Here is a 17,500-nt window from a genome sequence, read left to right on the forward strand (position 1 = left end):
GTGTCTGTCTGTCTGTCTGTCTGTCTGTCTGTCTGTCTGTCTGTTCGCGATGCACGGCCAAAGTTCTCGGTGGATCTTTTTCAAACTTGGACATCGTATTCAGCTACACCCCGGACACAACCTCATCGATGAGATATTTCAACACGTGCTCTCAGCGCGCAGCGCTGTGCGCGCTAAACCGATTTTTTGTTTTGTTTTTTTGTTTGTTGTCGGGATCCACTACCAGTAACTCTTCCTTATCTTCTCCAGTGTTTTCAGCCGCGATTATCTCCCTTCCTCCGTGTGGCGTCAATCCATATTCCCGTTACTTCGTTACTATTTTTAGAAGGACACTGCACGTTACTATTTTTAGAAGGTCTCCAGTGTTTTGCGCGTTTATCTCCTTTCCTTCGTGCGCCGGCAAAGCCGGCGCACACCCGGCAGAGCCGGGTGCCAGGCGCAGCCTGTATTCGGCTCTACTTCTTCATCTTATTCCTTGTCGGTTCCTGATTCCAAAAACATATAGATATGATATGTTTGGATTAAAAACACGCTCAGAAAGTTAAAACGAAGAGAGGTACAGTAAAGCGTGCTATGAAGCACAGCGCAACCGCTTCCGCGCCAAACAGGCTCGTCACTTTCACTGCCTTTTGCACTAGCGGCGGACTACTTACTTACTTACTTACTGCCTTTCACGCCTGGTGGCGTGTAGGGCAGCGACAAAGGACCTAGCGGCGGACTACGTTCAGTTTCATTCTGTGAGTTCCACAGCTTGACTAAATGTAGTAATTTCGCCTTACGCGACTTGTTTGTTTTTACCCCGACTTGGATTGTACTTGCGCAATCTGAAAAAGGTATTTATGTGTTCTGATGCCATTGCACGCATACGCGCGCACACACACACACACACACACACACACACACACACACACACACACACAGACACACACACACACACACACACACACACACACACACACACACACACACACACAACGGTAGTATGGGACAGACATATTTATATAGAGAAGAAAAAAAACACGCACACACCAACGAAAACATACATACATGTACACATATACAAACACGCACAAACACACAATCACACAGACATACACACTAACACAGACAGACACACAGACAGACTAACAGCCAGACAAACAGCCAAACACACACACACACACACACACACACACACACACACACACACACACACACACACACACACCTGGTTGAAGGGATCTGACAAACATGCCCGTGTGATAGTTCCACATCTTGCCTGTGCCATCTTTACCCACTGTAAACAGTCTGTAACAAACAGCAATGTCACTGTAAACAGTCTGTAACAAACAACAATGTCACTGTAAACAGTCTGTAACAAGCAACAATATCACTGTAAAGTCTGAAAAAATAACAATGTCACTGTAAACAATCTGTAACAAACAACAATGTCAGTGTAAACAGTCTGTAACAAACAACAATGTCACTGTAAAGTCTGAAGCAAATAACAATGTTATTCCTTCTGTGGCTGTCTACCACTGCTTATTACTAAGACTGTCCTGAAATTGCTCAGGTAAGAAAAAGAAAAAAGACATCATATCGAGCAGACAATAAAACAAAAGACGTCATATCGAGCAGACATTAAAACAAAAGACGTCATATCGAACAGACATTAAAACAAAAGACGTCATATCGAGCAGACATTAAAACAAAAGACGTCATATCGAACAGACATTAGAACAAACGGGAGCTAATTGTTTACTTTGAATCACTTGCTTCAACCGAGTCATTTAAGTTACAATGCTTGCCTCATTATTTTTAAAAGCGTAAATCGTCCTCAGCCAATAAAAAACCCAAAAAGTCATTTCCAAACATCGGTAATTGCTAATTTACATAAACAAATTCTTATGACAAAAAAAAGACACGCAGAACATTATGACCTCTTGCAGGTACTGTCCAGGGTCATGTCCGCGATCCCTTGAGAACCGTGCGCCTCACGAAACTCCCCTTCTATCCGACCATTGGCCAGGTTCCACGTTTTCACCGTCTGACGTCATCCGCAATAGTATAACAATGACGTCATTAGTAGAACTTTTCATGTTATGTCGATTTGAATGAAAATGATACTGACAAGATGAGGAATCGTGTTTGTTGCATATATTCTTCTCTCTCTCAGCCTCCTAAGAGAGACTGAGAGAGAGAGAGAGAGAGAGAGAGAGAGAGAGAGAGAGAGAGAGAGAGAGAGAGAGAGAGAGAGAGAGAGAGAGAGAGAGAGAGAGAGAGAGAGAGAGAGAGAAAGAGTGGGACACAGACAGACAGAGAGAGAGGGAGAGAGGGAGAGAGAGAGAGAGAGATCAAATCAAATCAAATCAAATTTTATTTTACGAGGGTTGTGGCATAAGCAATATAAACGAGCTTCTTTTCAACCAGCCCTCGCCCAGAGAGGGACTATTCTAATCTTAAATATATATATGTATACAAACGTGAAACAATTACAAAAGATAAGCATGACACTGACAGTAAAAAATGAAAAAAAAATGAAAATTAAAATTAAAACAAGAAGGGCAAAGCCCATACGACTCACATGCTTGACCTTGACCTTTACATGACCTTGACCTTCAGGGTCAAGGTCAAATAACTAAACCTAGCAATGACATCATACACTAAGAACTGCTTTACACATTTTTCCTACGTCAAGGTCATCCAAGGTCATGCAACACAAAGCTGTTAATTCAAGACATAGGAAGTACAATGGTGCTTATTGGCTCTTTCTACCATGAGATATGGTCACTTTTAGTGGTTCACTACCTTATTTTGGTCACATTTCATAAGGGTCAAAGTGACCTTGACCTTGATCATATGTGACCAAATGTGTCTCATGATGAAAGCATAACATGTGCCCCACATAATTTTTAAGTTTGAAACAGTTATCTTCCATAGTTCAGGGTCAAGGTCACTTCAAAATATGTATACAATCCAACTTTGAAGAGCTCCTGTGACCTTGACCTTGAAGCAAGGTAAACCAAACTGGTATCAAAAGATGGGGCTTACTTTGCCCTATTTATCATATATAGGTGAGGTATTGAATCTCAAAAACTTCAGAGAAAATGGGAAAAATGTGAAAAATAGCTGTTTTTTAGACAACATTTATGGCCCCTGCGACCTTGACCTTGAAGCAAGGTCAAGATGCTATGTATGTTTTTGGGGCCTTGTCATCATACACCATCTTGCCAAATTTGGTACTGATAGACTGAATAGTGTCCAAGAAATATCCAACGTTAAAGTTTTCCGGCCGGCCGGCCGGCCGGCCGGCCGGACGGACGGACGGACGGACGGACGGACGACTCGGGTGAGTACATAGACTCACTTTTGCTTCGCATGTGAGTCAAAAAAGGCAGAAAAACTATTCACATGGCTATATACACGTTGTAGGCTATACATACATTCTTGCGTTATGAAACACTGATGCTTTATGGACAGATATGATCAATATGAAAATAATCAGAACGAAGTCTTCCATCACTGTGACTTTTCGTAATTTGACATTAAATGTAATGAGAGGTGTTTTTTGAAAGTATTGAGACTTGTTGGGACTCGAACTGATTCCGGGAGAGAATTCCACAAAACGCTGCCAGAATAAGCTAAACTTGATCTATCCGCGGAATGGGGACGTTGAATTTTCGGCTTGGTTTGGCTTTAAATTTTGTAATGAAAGCACTCGGTGCATGGCCGGAAAGGATTTTGTGAAGGAGCACGCCTTTATTTGATTTAAATCTTTATTTTAAGAGAGAGAGAGAGAGAGAGAGAGAGAGAGAGAGAGAGAGAGAGAGAGAGAGAGAGAGAGAGGGAGAGGGAGAGAGAGAGAGAGAGGGAGAGAGAGAGGGAGCGAGAGAGAGAGAGAGAGAGAGAGAGAGAGAGAGAGAGAGAGAGAGAGAGAGAGAGAGAGTGAAAACTGAATTATCTTGATTACATAAGGATAAAAGGGTTAAGACGCAGTGTCTTGTCTTACAATCTGCCTTGAGACAAACACAGCGTGTAATGTACGAGAGAGACATAGAGACAGAACGGGAGAAAGACAGACAGGCAGACATAGAAAGGCAAAGATACAGGCACAGAAAGACAAGGAGGCAGACAGAACGTAGAAACGTACAGACAGACAGACACAGAAAGACAAGTAGGCAGACAGAACGAAGAAACGTACAGACAGACAGACATACACAGATATATATACAAGCAGGCAGACAGAACGTAGAAACGTACAGACAGACAGACATAGAAAGGCAAGCAGGCAGACAGAACGTAGAAACGTACACAGACAGACATAGAAAGACAAGCAGGCAGACAGAACGTAGAAACGTACAGACAGACAGACATAGAAAGACAAGCAGGCAGACAGAACGTAGAAACGTACAGACAGACAGACATAGAAAGACAAGCAGGCAGACAGAACGTAGAAACGTACAGACAGACATAGAAAGACAAGCAGGCAGACAGAACGTAGAAACGTACAGACAGACAGACATAGAAAGACAAGCAGGCAGACAGAACGTAGAAACGTACAGACAGACATAGAAAGACAAGCAGGCAGACAGAACGTAGAAACGTACAGACAGACATAGAAAGACAAGCAGGCAGACAGAACGTAGAAACGTACAGACAGACAGACATAGAAAGACAAGCAGGCAGACAGAACGTAGAAACGTACAGACAGACATAGAAAGACAAGCAGGCAGACAGAACGTAGAAACGTACAGACAGACATAGAAAGACAAGCAGGCAGACAGAACGTAGAAACGTACAGACAGACAGACATAGAAAGACAAGCAGGCAGACAGAACGTAGAAACGTACAGACAGACATAGAAAGACAAGCAGGCAGACAGAACGTAGAAACGTACAGACAGACATAGAAAGACAAGCAGGCAGACAGAACGTAGAAACGAACAGACAGACACAGAAAGACAAGCAGGCAGACAGAACGTAGAAACGTACAGACAGACAGACATAGAAAGACAAGCAGGCAGACAGAACGTAGAAACGTACAGACAGACATAGAAAGACAAGCAGGCAGACAGAACGTAGAAACGTACAGACAGACATAGAAAGACAAGCAGGCAGACAGAACGTAGAAACGAACAGACAGACACAGAAAGACAAGCAGGCAGACAGAACGTAGAAACGTACAGACAGACAGACATAGAAAGACAAGCAGGCAGACAGAACGTAGACACGAACAGACAGACACAGAAAGACAAGCAGGCCAACAGAACGCAGGAACGTACCGACGCCTCGCAGGCCGAGATGACGTGGTTGAAGTTCGGGTTGTACACAACACACGTCACTGGCTGCAGATGTGACGTGGCCATCACACTGTCGTCACTGCAGCAAACGAAGTGTAGGCCTTAGTCAACCTGGTAGCAAAACTTACATGCAGTAACACAATGCATTATCTTCAAATAACTTTCACGCTGCTCAACAACTCTTGTTTCTTCAGGCAGTATGAGCCTCGGGATAATGGAACAAGTCGCGTAAGGCGAAAATACAACATTTAGTCAAGTAGCTGTCGAACTCACAGAATGAAACTGAACGCAATTCCATTTTTCAGCAAGACCGTATACTCGTAGCATCGTCAGTCCACCGCTCATGGCAAAGGCAGTGAAATTGACAAGAAGAGCGGGGTAGTAGTTGCGCTAAGAAGGATAGCACGCTTTTCTGTACCTCTCTTTGTTTTAACTTTCTGAGCGTGTTTTTAATCCAAACATATCATATCTATATGTTTTTGGAATCAGGAACCGACAAGGAATAAGATGAAAGTGTTTTTAAATTGATTTCGACAATTTAATTTGATAATAATTTTTATATATTTAATTTTCAGAGCTTGTTTTTAATCCAAATATAACATATTTATGTTTTTGGAATCAGAAAATGATGGAGAATAAGATGAACGTAAATTTGGATCGTTTTATACATTTTTATTTTTTTTTACAATTTTCAGATTTTTAATGACCAAAGTCATTAATTAATTTTTAAGCCACCAAGCTGAAATGCAATACCGAAGTCCGGGCTTCGTCGAAGATTACTTGACCAAAATTTCAACCAATTTGGTTGAAAAATGAGGGCGTGACAGTGCCGCCTCAACTTTCACGAAAAGCCGGATATGACGTCATCAAAGACATTTATCAAAATAATGAAAAAAACGTTCGGGGATTTCATACCCAGGAACTCTCATGTCAAATTTCATAAAGATCGGTCCAGTAGTTTAGTCTGAATCGCTCTACACACACACACACAGACAGACACACACACACACACACACGCACATACACCACGACCCTCGTCTCGATTCCCCCCTCTACGTTAAAACATTTTAGTCAAGTTTTGACTAAATGTAAAAAGACGGGGAATGCATCAATGATTCCAGAGCATGATATATGTTCGTACAGGGAACGCGAGAATCACGTGAGCGGTTCGTTGTCTGCAAGTCTTTTTTGTCGCATTCGTGAGGCCAAGAACAGGTACTTTGCAAAGGATACAAGCTGATCCTCCACCGTACAAGTGAGCAAATATCGTAAACAGTCTTCGTCTGAAAAATTCTGTATTCTGCCAATATCTCTCTGCCTGATGCCATCGTAAGTGGGGCAATAAAAAACAACATGGCTTTCGTCTTCAGCAGTATCCGGGCAGAAAGGACAGTCACGACTGTTGTCAGAGTGAGAGTAACGATGTCGATGGGCATTGAATGGGGAGACCCCCAGTCTAAATCTGGACAAAGCAACTTTATAAAGGCTCACATGAATCATGTCCAAGTATTCTTCGTGCCCAATACAACTTTTGAAACTGTGGTAAAATTCAAGGCGGCCTTATTTAGGCGTGTACTTTCTGACAGACGTGTAAACCATTCCTGTGAAAACTGGTGCCTCAGAAGGAGACAATGAGGCAGATGGATTGTTTAATTGTATAAACCAGTGGATTGGTTTTTACAATGGTAAAAAAAAAGGAAATATACAAAAGCAGCATTTGACGTAATCAAATCAAAAGTATATACATGACTAGAATGAATACCCGCTTCGCCGGGTAGCCGGCTTCGCCGGGAAGAAGTACTTAGAGCCGCCAAGCTTAGGTCCCTCCCAGATTCGTGGAATGGGAACAGCACGAAAATGATTCAGTGGCCATAATGCCATTCCTGACCATATCGAGTCCCATCCTTGTCGACGAATGTAACCGTGTTAATCACCTTTGGAGGCGAACTCCACTCAAACAGGATTGAGCAATTTAGAGCTTATCTCTAACCCCTTTTGATCTGTTATGGCTTCTCAAAGGAAGGCCAGTACATACAAATACACAAAAGCCGCCAGACCACATCACAAACAGAACTGAACAATCCCCAGGTGTTGCCCACATAGAGAGAGAGACACACACACACACACACACACAAACACAGAGAAGCCGTATATATAGAGAGATAGATGACAGTGTATTTTTCGCGTGGCTATAAATTGATTCGACCTTTGCACTTTTACAGTGAGGATAATTTACGGGTCCAATTTACGTTCTGGACACTGCGGTGACCTTCTAAAAATAGTAACAGAACGCCGGGAATATCCGAAGATGCCCCACTCATACTATAGTGCACCATACGAAGGAAGGGAGGTAAACGCTGAAAACCTGGAGAAGATAAGGAAGAGTTACTTATAATGGTGAAATGAACACAAAAACCAAAATCGGTTCAGCGCTGCGCGCTGAGAGCACGTGTTGAAATATCTCATCGATGATATTGTGTCCGGGGTGTAGCTGAATACGGTGTCCAAATTTGAAAAAGATCCACCGAGAACTTTGGCGTTGTGATGTGGTGTAGCGGCTTTGGTGTGTCGGTATGGGGGCCCGGGTAGCTGAGGTGGAACCAAAATCGGTTCAGCGCTGCGCGCTGAGAGCACGTGTTGAAATATCTCATCGATCAGGTTGTGTCCGGGGTCTCTGTGAATAAGCCCACCAAATTTGAAGCAGATCCATCGAGAACTTTGGCCGTGCATCGCGAAGACACAGATAGACACACAGACACACAGACACAAGTCGTATATATATATATATATATATATATATATGTATAGGTTACAACACGAGTGGTTTTTTATATGGCTTGTATTTCAGTCAAGACCCAGCGGATGAATATCATCGGGAGACACGAGCCTCTGGCGAGTGGCTCTCGATTGATATTCCCGCTGGGTCTTGACTGAAATACAAGCCATATAAAAAACCACGAGTGTTGTAATCTGTATATCCCATTCTACCATCAAACACAAAGTGTAGACTACTAGCGGCACTGTTCCGATCTGTGCAGGGTAAAACTGTTGCCAGCGAGACTTAGCCCTTTTGCAACCTTAAACTAAGTGACCGTCGCTGAAAAAATAAAACGAATGAGTGCATCGATAAGTACGCGGTAACACTACTTTCAGACCATTTAAAAGCTTTAAGTAAAGGTTCATAAGTTGCAAGAAAGTAATGAAGTCGAATAGAAATTAATTTAGTTGAAGCGCACAATTCTTTTGTTTTGCGTTTCAGGTCGGCAGAACGGGCGAAACGGGTTTGGGACCCATTTGGCTTACTCGATTCAGAATTGATTCCACGTTGTTTTTCTCGAACGTGTGTAATTAGGCTTATTGACAGAGAAGCAAATCTTAGGGAACAAATATGTAGGTTTAGATTTAACCATTTGCTCCCTATTTGAAATGTATCTACGTGATAAACTGTTTTGCGAGTGTGTTTGCATGGATGAACTTAAACTGGTATGGTTGAGAGGAAAACGCGACCGACACGTCTGTCACCGCCGATTGATTGCATTTTGAAGGAATATGACTGGATTACGGAAAAATATGTGGACTTACTGCAGAGCCAGGCAAAAGAGTAGACTTGCTCGCAAAACACGTGAAACAGCCGATGTTTGATAGCTGAAGGCGCACACCAAAACACACTACCGACAGATTCTCAAAAGTCGTCTGCTAACGATGCAAGGGGAGGGTACTCGTGTTTTTGTTTTGGTTCGCTAGCATCTGGTTATCTTGTAAGTTGAATGTTCGTTTTTTTCGACCTGCATTGCTTTCATAATGAAAGAAACTTTTGCTTATTGCATCTCATACATCAGATCAGTTCTGAGATTCATTTTTGCGTGCAACTGATATGGTTTTCTGAGCCGTGCAATACGACTTTAGAACTTCATACAAATGTGTCACATTGTTCGGCGCGAGGTCAAAGGTCGGGAGGAAAGTAGTCCTTTGCCCAAATCGGAATCTGCACTATCATATATTTTTTGGAGTCCATGATGTATTTATTGAGCTATAAAAATACAACATATATACCCATACTGAAGTAACAGAGACAAAGAAGGGAGGTCATGGGATATAAGAAGATATCACTCTGACGTGGTCGTTGATCGTAACAATGTTTGACAGATGCCTGCTAATAACGTCAGCATACAGGCACACTCACACACGCACACACACACACACAAACACACAAACACACACACACACACACACACACATACACACACACACACACACACACACACACACACACTCACACACGCACACACACACACACACACACAGAGAGAACTGTGTAGTCTCACGACTTGATCTTGAGGATGCCAAGCTGGTCGCAGAAGAGTGCCAGAGACTTGTTGACGATGTTGAAGTTGGCGCTCCGCAGTTCTCCCGTGATCGTGTGCAAGTGCCTCGGCACTGTCAGCAGACACGTATGGTCCATCACGTGCCACACCTAGGTAACACAACACACTGTCCGCTCCATGTCATGTCTTTTGCTTCACCACATGCACGTAGAGCTAGTTATCGTTACGCCCTGGTCGCTTCCATGTAACTCGCTCATTTAGAACTTATAGTCATCGTCACGCCCTGGTCGACGCTTCCATGTAATTCGCTCATTTAGAGCTTCTTATAGTCATCGTCACGCCCTGGTCGCTTCCATGTAACTCGCTCATTTAGAGCTTCTTAATCATCGTCACGCCCGGGTCGCTTCCATGTAACTCACTCATTTAGAGCTTCTTAATCATTGTCACGCCCTGGTCGCTTCCATGTAACTCGCTCATTTAGAGCTTCTTATAGTCATCGTCACGCCCTGGTCGCTTCCATGTAACTCGCTCATTTAGAGCTTCTTATAGTCATCGTCACGCCCTCGTCGCTTCCATGTAACTCGCTCATTTAGAGCTTCTTAATCATTGTCACGCCCGGGTCGCTTCCATGTAACTCGCTCATTTAGAGCTTCTTAGTCATCGTCACGCCCTGGTCGCTTCCATTTAACTGGCTCATTTAGAGCTCCTTAGTCATCGTCACGCCCTGGTCGCTTCCATGTAACTCGCTCATTTAGAGCTTCTTAGTCATCGTCACGCCCTGGTCGCTTTCATGTAACTCGCTCATTTAGAGCTTCTTATAGTCATCGTCACGCCCTGGTCGCTTTCATGTAACTCGCTCATTTAGAGCTTCTTATAGTCATCGTCACGCCCAGGTCGCTTCCATGTAATTCCCTCATTTAGAGCTCAGCTTGCCTTATTTTCATAAAATAAAACTCTTCCACAACAACAACAATCCTGACAGAGTTCTGTATTGAAATAGTAATCTAGTTCTTGATTGAATCTGTAATTTCTAAACCAGTACAAACATATGCAATTGGAACCATAAAATATCTGCCGCTCTAACTGCGTAAACCACATCTGTGAAACCACCTTTCTGGAACTGAGACGTATAAGCCCTATTTGCCACTACCTGTCCAATAAAGCCCCAAGGACACGTAATGGTTACATCAACTGTTTTGTCCCGTTTAGATTACTGCAACTCTCTTTTATCCGGTCTTTCATTAGGTTTCCGTATGGCCCTAACATTACTATCCTTGTGTAATAAGGTTTCCGTATGGCCCAAACACTACTATCCTTGTGCAATAAAGTTTCCGTATGGCCCTAACACTACTATCCTTGTGCAATAAAGTTTCCGTATGGGCCAAACACTACTATCCTTGTGCAATAAAGTTTCCGTATGGCCCTAACACTACTATCCTTGTGTAATAAGGTTTCCGTATGGCCCTAACACTACTATCCTTGTGTAATAAGGTTTCCGTATGGCCCTAACACTACTATCCTTGTGTAATAAGGTTTCCGTATGGCCCTAACACTACTATCCTTGTGTAATAAGGTTTCCGTATGGCCCTAACACTACTATCCTTGTGTAATAAGGTTTCCGTATGGCCCTAACACTACTATCCTTGTGTAATAAGGTTTCCGTATGGCCCTAACATTACTATCCTTGTGTAATAAGGTTTCCGTATGGCCCTAACACTACTATCCTTGTGTAATAAGGTTTCCGTATGGCCCTAACACTACTATCCTTGTGCAATGAAGTTTCCGTATGGCCCTAACACTACTATCCTTGTGCAATAAAGTTTCCGTATGGCCCTAACACTACTATCCTTGTGCAATAAAGTTTCCGTATGGGCCAAACACTACTATCCTTGTGCAATAAAGTTTCCGTATGGCCCTAACACTACTATCCTTGTGTAATAAGGTTTCCGTATGGCCCTAACACTACTATCCTTGTGTAATAAGGTTTCCGTATGGCCCTAACACTACTATCCTTGTGTAATAAGGTTTCCGTATGGCCCTAACACTACTATCCTTGTGTAATAAGGTTTCCGTATGGCCCTAACACTACTATCCTTGTGTAATAAGGTTTCCGTATGGCCCTAACACTACTATCCTTGTGTAATAAGGTTTCCGTATGGCCCTAACACTACTATCCTTGTGCAATGAAGTTTCCGTATGGCCCTAACACTACTATCCTTGTGTAATAAGGTTTCCGTATGGCCCTAACACTACTATCCTTGTGCAATGAAGTTTCCGTATGGCCCTAACATTACTATCCTTGTGTAATAAGGTTTTTGTATGGTCCTAACACTACTATCCTTGTGTAATAAAGTTTTTGTATGGTCCTAACACTACTATCCTTGTGTAATAAGGTTTTGTATGGTCCTAACACTACTATCCTTGTGTAATAAAGTTTCTGTATGGCCCTAACACTACTATCCTTGTGTAATAAGGTTCCGTATGGCCCTAACACTACTATCCTTGTGCAATATTTTTTTCCAGTTTGAGTTGGTGTTCGCTCGCACTCCCAAGTGTCCGCTATGACTCGTAGGAACCGACCTTGACCCACAGGTCCTTGGAGATGCTGAAGAGAATGTGTTTGTTGCAGCACAGGTGGAGGAACTGGATGATGTCATAGTGACCACTCAGTCTGGCCACTGGCTTCCTGCACAACAAACACACACAATGATGACATTGCAACATGGCCAGCACAACAAACACACACAGTGATAACATTGCAACATGGCCAGCACAACAAACACACACAATGATGACATTGCAACATGGCCAGCACAACAAACACACACAGTGATAACATTGCAACATGGCCAGCACAACAAACACACACAGTGATGACATTGCAACATGGCCAGCACAACAAACACACACAGTGATGACATTGCAACATGGCCAGCACAACAAACACACACAGTGATAACATTGCAACATGGCCAGCACAACAAACACACACAGTGATGGCATTGCAACATGGCCAGCACAACAAACACACACAGTGATGACATTGCAACATGGCCAGCACAACAAACACACACAGTGATGACATTGCAACATGGCCAGCACAACAAACAAATAAAGAAGAGAACACAAAATGTCCAAGACAACCACACACACAGATGACAAGAAAATCTCATCTGTAGCAAAAGCTGCGGATAGGGTATTAGTCTAGGTCAAGGTCACGAATTCAAAAACTGAGGCCATCGGTCACAAGTTTGTCACAAAAAGTTAGGCCCCCAGGAGTTTAAAAACTAAAGCAACAAATGTAAACCAACATTGAACGTGAATGCAGACATAATCAGCATAATTTAATACAATTCTCACTCCAGCAGTACAAACATCAACAATAATATAAATAAAATACAACAAACAATCAAAAATCAAGCAAACGAATGAAAACAAAAGCAACATACTGTACCGAGCTCAGAGTAAATGGAGGTTTGGGTTAGATGCTCGTTGCCATCAGTTAAGTTGTCATCATTTTATCATGAAAGTCTCTAGCTTCAATAATTACGCATGCACTGATCGCCGCAGCTAGTCATTTTACGACTCGGGCATGCTACAAGGATAATGGATTGGTTTCTTTTCGAACGTTTTGGACATTTTTGGAAGTGTAAGGCTGGAGTCTGCCCCTGATAGTACGATGTAAAATTGAAAGTGATTGTGCGTGATGGAAAATAATTTACTTGTTCAGGAAGCAGTTCCACAGTCGAATAACATGGTCCGTACCTGTGGACAGAGAAGACAGCACAGATCACAGACCCACGACTATTGGCTCAATACAGGTAAGCCCAAACAGAGAAGACGGCACAGATCACAGACCCACGACTAGTGGCTCTATACAGGTAAGCCCAAACAGAGAAGACAGCACAGATCACAGACCCACGACTATTGGCTCTATACAGGTAAGCCCAAACAGAGAAGACGGCACAGATCACAGACCCACGACTAGTGGCTCTATACAGGTAAGCCCAAACAGAGAAGACAGCACAGATCACAGACCTACGACTATTGGCTCCATACAGGTAAGCCCAAACACAGAAGACGGCACAGATCACAGACCCACGACTATTGGCTCTATACAGGTAAGCCAAAACAAGTGCTGTCCCATGCTCCAGGTAACAGTGTTATTCCGATGCCTCGGTCTTTGGTCATTTACGCATACTTTTTGTTTGAAATATTTTATGCATCGTTTCAACCCCAGGCCGGCCGTTTCAACCCCAGGCCGGTCGTTTCAACCCCAGGCCGGCCGTTTCAACTCCAGGCCGGTCGTTTCAACCCCAGGCCGGTCGAATGTCCGATAGCGTTGACACGTAGGGTATCTTTTGATCCAACAATTTTAGTGCGACCAAGACAGTTAGACCGCGGTACCGATACATGTTTTAAATCTAGGTCTTCTCTCTGTTCTCTCTGTCTAAAGCTGCTGTACAAGTATGCAGAGATGGCCAAATCTCAAAATGTTAACTCGCCAGCCAGAAAAGTCACTAGTCGCTGGTCCGGTAAATAATGCAGTGTTTGAATTGCTTTGAAACTCGACATTACAACCACGCATGTTACATTTGACCAGAATATTTACTGGCCAGCCGGGCGAGTGGCCAGGCTGTTTCTACAATCCCGGCAGATTGTTTACTCGCCCCTGGAGATGGGGCGGACAATTTGACCATCCCTGAGTATGCACGCCGTATTGTGTGTCAGTGTTATCATGTCAGTCCGTCTCGACTCCAGGCCGGTCTGCGTAGGACACGCTTACATTATTCTTCCCTCTTTGCAGCTTCATTCAACGAACGCGGTCAGACGGACAGAGAGGCATAAAACGCGAAAGCTATCATCCCCACCTTTGCCCAACCCCTCTAACACCCACCCACCCAACCCCACAACACTCACCCACCCAGCCCCACAACACTCACCCACCCAACACCCACCCTACCCCACAACACCTACCCACCCAACCCCACAACACTCACCCACCCAACCCCACAACACCCACCCACCCAACCCCACAACACTCACCCACCCAACCCCACAACACACACCCACCCAACCCCACAACACCCACCCACCCAACCCCACAACACTCACCCACCCAACCCCACAACACTCACTCACCCAACCCCACAACCCTCACCCACCCAACCCCACAACACTCACCCACCCAACCCCACAACACTCCCCCACCCAACCCCACAACACTCACCCACCCAACCCCACAACACTCACCCACCCAACCCCACAACACTCACCCACCCAACCCCACGACACACACCCACCCAACCCCACTCACCCACCCAACCCCACAACACTCACCCACCCAACCCCACAACACTCACCCACCCAACCCCACAACACTCACCCACCCAACCCCACAACACTCACCCACCCACCCAACCCCACAACACACACCCACCCAACCCCACAACACTCACCCACCCAACCCCACAACACACACCCACCCAACCCCACAACACTCACCCACCCAACCCCACAACACCCACCCACCCAACCCCACAACACCCACCCACCCAACCCCACAACACCCATCCACCCGACCCCACAACACCCACCCACCCACCCCCACAACACTCACCCACCCAACCCCACAACACCCACCCACCCAACCCCAGAACACTCACCCACTCAAACTCACAACACTCACCCACCCAACCCCACAACACTCACCCACCCACCCACCCCCACAACACTCACCCAACCCCACAACACTCACCCACCCACCCACCCCCACAACACTCACCCAACCCCACAACACCCACCCAACCCCACAACACCCACCCAACCCCACAACACTCACCCACCCAACCCCACAACACTCACCCACCCAACCCCACAACACCCACCCACCCAACACTCACCCACCCAACCCTACAACACTCACCCACCCAACCCCACAACACTCACCCACCCAACCCCGCAACACTCACCCACCCAACCCCACAACACTCACCCACCCAACCCCACAACACTCCCCCACCCAACCCCTCAACACTCACCCACCCAACCCCACAACACTCACCCACCCAACCCCTCAACACTCACCCACCCAACCCCACAACACTCACCCACCCAACCCCACAACACTCACTCACTCAACCCCACAACACTCACTCACTCAACCCCACAACACTCACTCACTCAACCCCACAACACTCACCCACCCAACCCCACAACACTCACTCACTCAACCCCACAACACTCACTCACTCAACCCCACAACACTCACTCACTCAACCCCACAACACTCGCCCACCCAACCCCACAACACCCACCCACCCAACCCCACAACACCCAACCCCACAACACCCAACCCCACAACACCCAACCCCACAACACCCAACCCCACAACACTCACCCACCCAACCCCACAACACTCACCCACCCAACCCCACAACACTCACCCACCCAACCCCACAACACTCACCCACCCAACCCCACAACACTCACCCACCCAACCCCACAACACTCCCCCACCTAACCCCACAACACCCAACCCCTGCCATCGCCCTCTCACTTGTTGTAGTGAACTGAATGACTGGCTGTGTAAGAGTTGCGTTGCGTTGAACTAATGAGACCAACACGCGTGGTTACTGGGGAGTGAAGGAAGCCCTCGTAGCGTCAATGAAACGCTCCAGTCAGCATGTTTTGGAAAAAGAAGGGCATCATATCTAGCTGACACGCAATTCTTCTAAAACCATTCAAAACGGAATTAAAATATGCCGCCTGGCACTTTTCACTTGAGTGGACAGTTGTATTTGTGGAAGCCATCGTACCTCCACTAGCCACTGAGAAAGGGCACAAACCTGCATTGGTCCCAGATAACCAGATAGGTTGTAGGAACGATAAAACGCTAACCAACCAACCTACCAACCCACCTCCAGTAGCCACCATTCTAAGCTTGGGGCTGAAGTCAAAGATTCCAACGCCATTCAGTTGGCACATGACTATCTGCTCCTGCGGGTAGTGTGCTCGGGTACACGAGTACTGGCCTTGGGTGAGTCTTTTGGGCGGGTGTTCCTCTTTCCTCATCTTGGCCACGTTGGCACTCCCGTGGCGATTGGCTGCACACAAAACATATTAGTCACGTTGGTACTCCCGTGGCGAATGGCTGCACACAAAACATCTTCAATCAATGAGTCTTATATCGCGCATATTCCGTGGGTACAGTTCTAGGCGCTCTGCAGTGATGCCGTGTGAGATGAAATTTTATACGGCCAGTAGATTGCAGCCATTTCGGCGCATATTTACCTTTCACGGCCTATTATTCCAAGTCACACGGGTATAGGTAGACAATTATCTTAGTCTAAGTCACGTTGGTACTCCCGTGGCGAAGGGCTGTACACAAAACATCTAGGTCACGTTGGTACTACCGTGGCGATTGGATTACCCAGAAAGATGCATGGACATTGTTGGTGGCTTACCCAGAACGAGGGACATTGTTGGTGGGTTAGCCAAGAACAAGGGACATTGTTGGTGGCTTAGCCAGAACGAAGGACAATGTTGGTGGCTTACCGAGAACGAGGGACATTGTTGGTGGCTTACCCAGAACGAGGGACATTGTTGGTGGCTTAGCCAGAACGAGGGACAATGTTGGTGGCTTACCGAGAACGAGGGACATTGTTGGTGGCTTACCCAGATCGAGGGACATTGTTGGTGGCTTAGCCAGAACGAGGGACATTGTTGGTGGCTTAGCCAGAACGAGGGACATTGTTGGTGGCTTAGCTAGAACGATGGACATTGTTGGTGGCTTAGCCAGAACGAGGGACATTGTTGGTGGCTTAGCTAGAACGATGGACATTGTTGGTGGCTTACCCAGAACGAGGGACATTGTTTGTGGCTTACCCAGAACGAG

The 17,500-nt window shown here is 45.4% G+C and overlaps 1 protein-coding gene across 1 annotated transcript in view; it reads right to left on the minus strand.

The window, feature by feature from the left end:
* LOC138969523 (cilia- and flagella-associated protein 337-like) overlaps positions 1 to 17,500 on the minus strand; it is a gene marked incomplete in the record, with an annotated part of 96,679 nt that overhangs the window by 36,159 nt on the left and 43,020 nt on the right. Inside the window, 7 exon segments of the mRNA XM_070342346.1 lie at positions 1,208 to 1,287; positions 1,920 to 2,026; positions 5,261 to 5,357; positions 9,604 to 9,752; positions 12,184 to 12,289; positions 13,326 to 13,368; positions 16,524 to 16,709. Coding sequence (XP_070198447.1) covers positions 1,208 to 1,287; positions 1,920 to 2,026; positions 5,261 to 5,357; positions 9,604 to 9,752; positions 12,184 to 12,289; positions 13,326 to 13,368; positions 16,524 to 16,709 — 768 coding nt within the window.

Source organism: Littorina saxatilis, linkage group LG6 (assembly GCF_037325665.1).
Source record: "Littorina saxatilis isolate snail1 linkage group LG6, US_GU_Lsax_2.0, whole genome shotgun sequence".
Lineage (NCBI taxonomy): Eukaryota > Metazoa > Mollusca > Gastropoda > Littorinimorpha > Littorinidae > Littorina > Littorina saxatilis.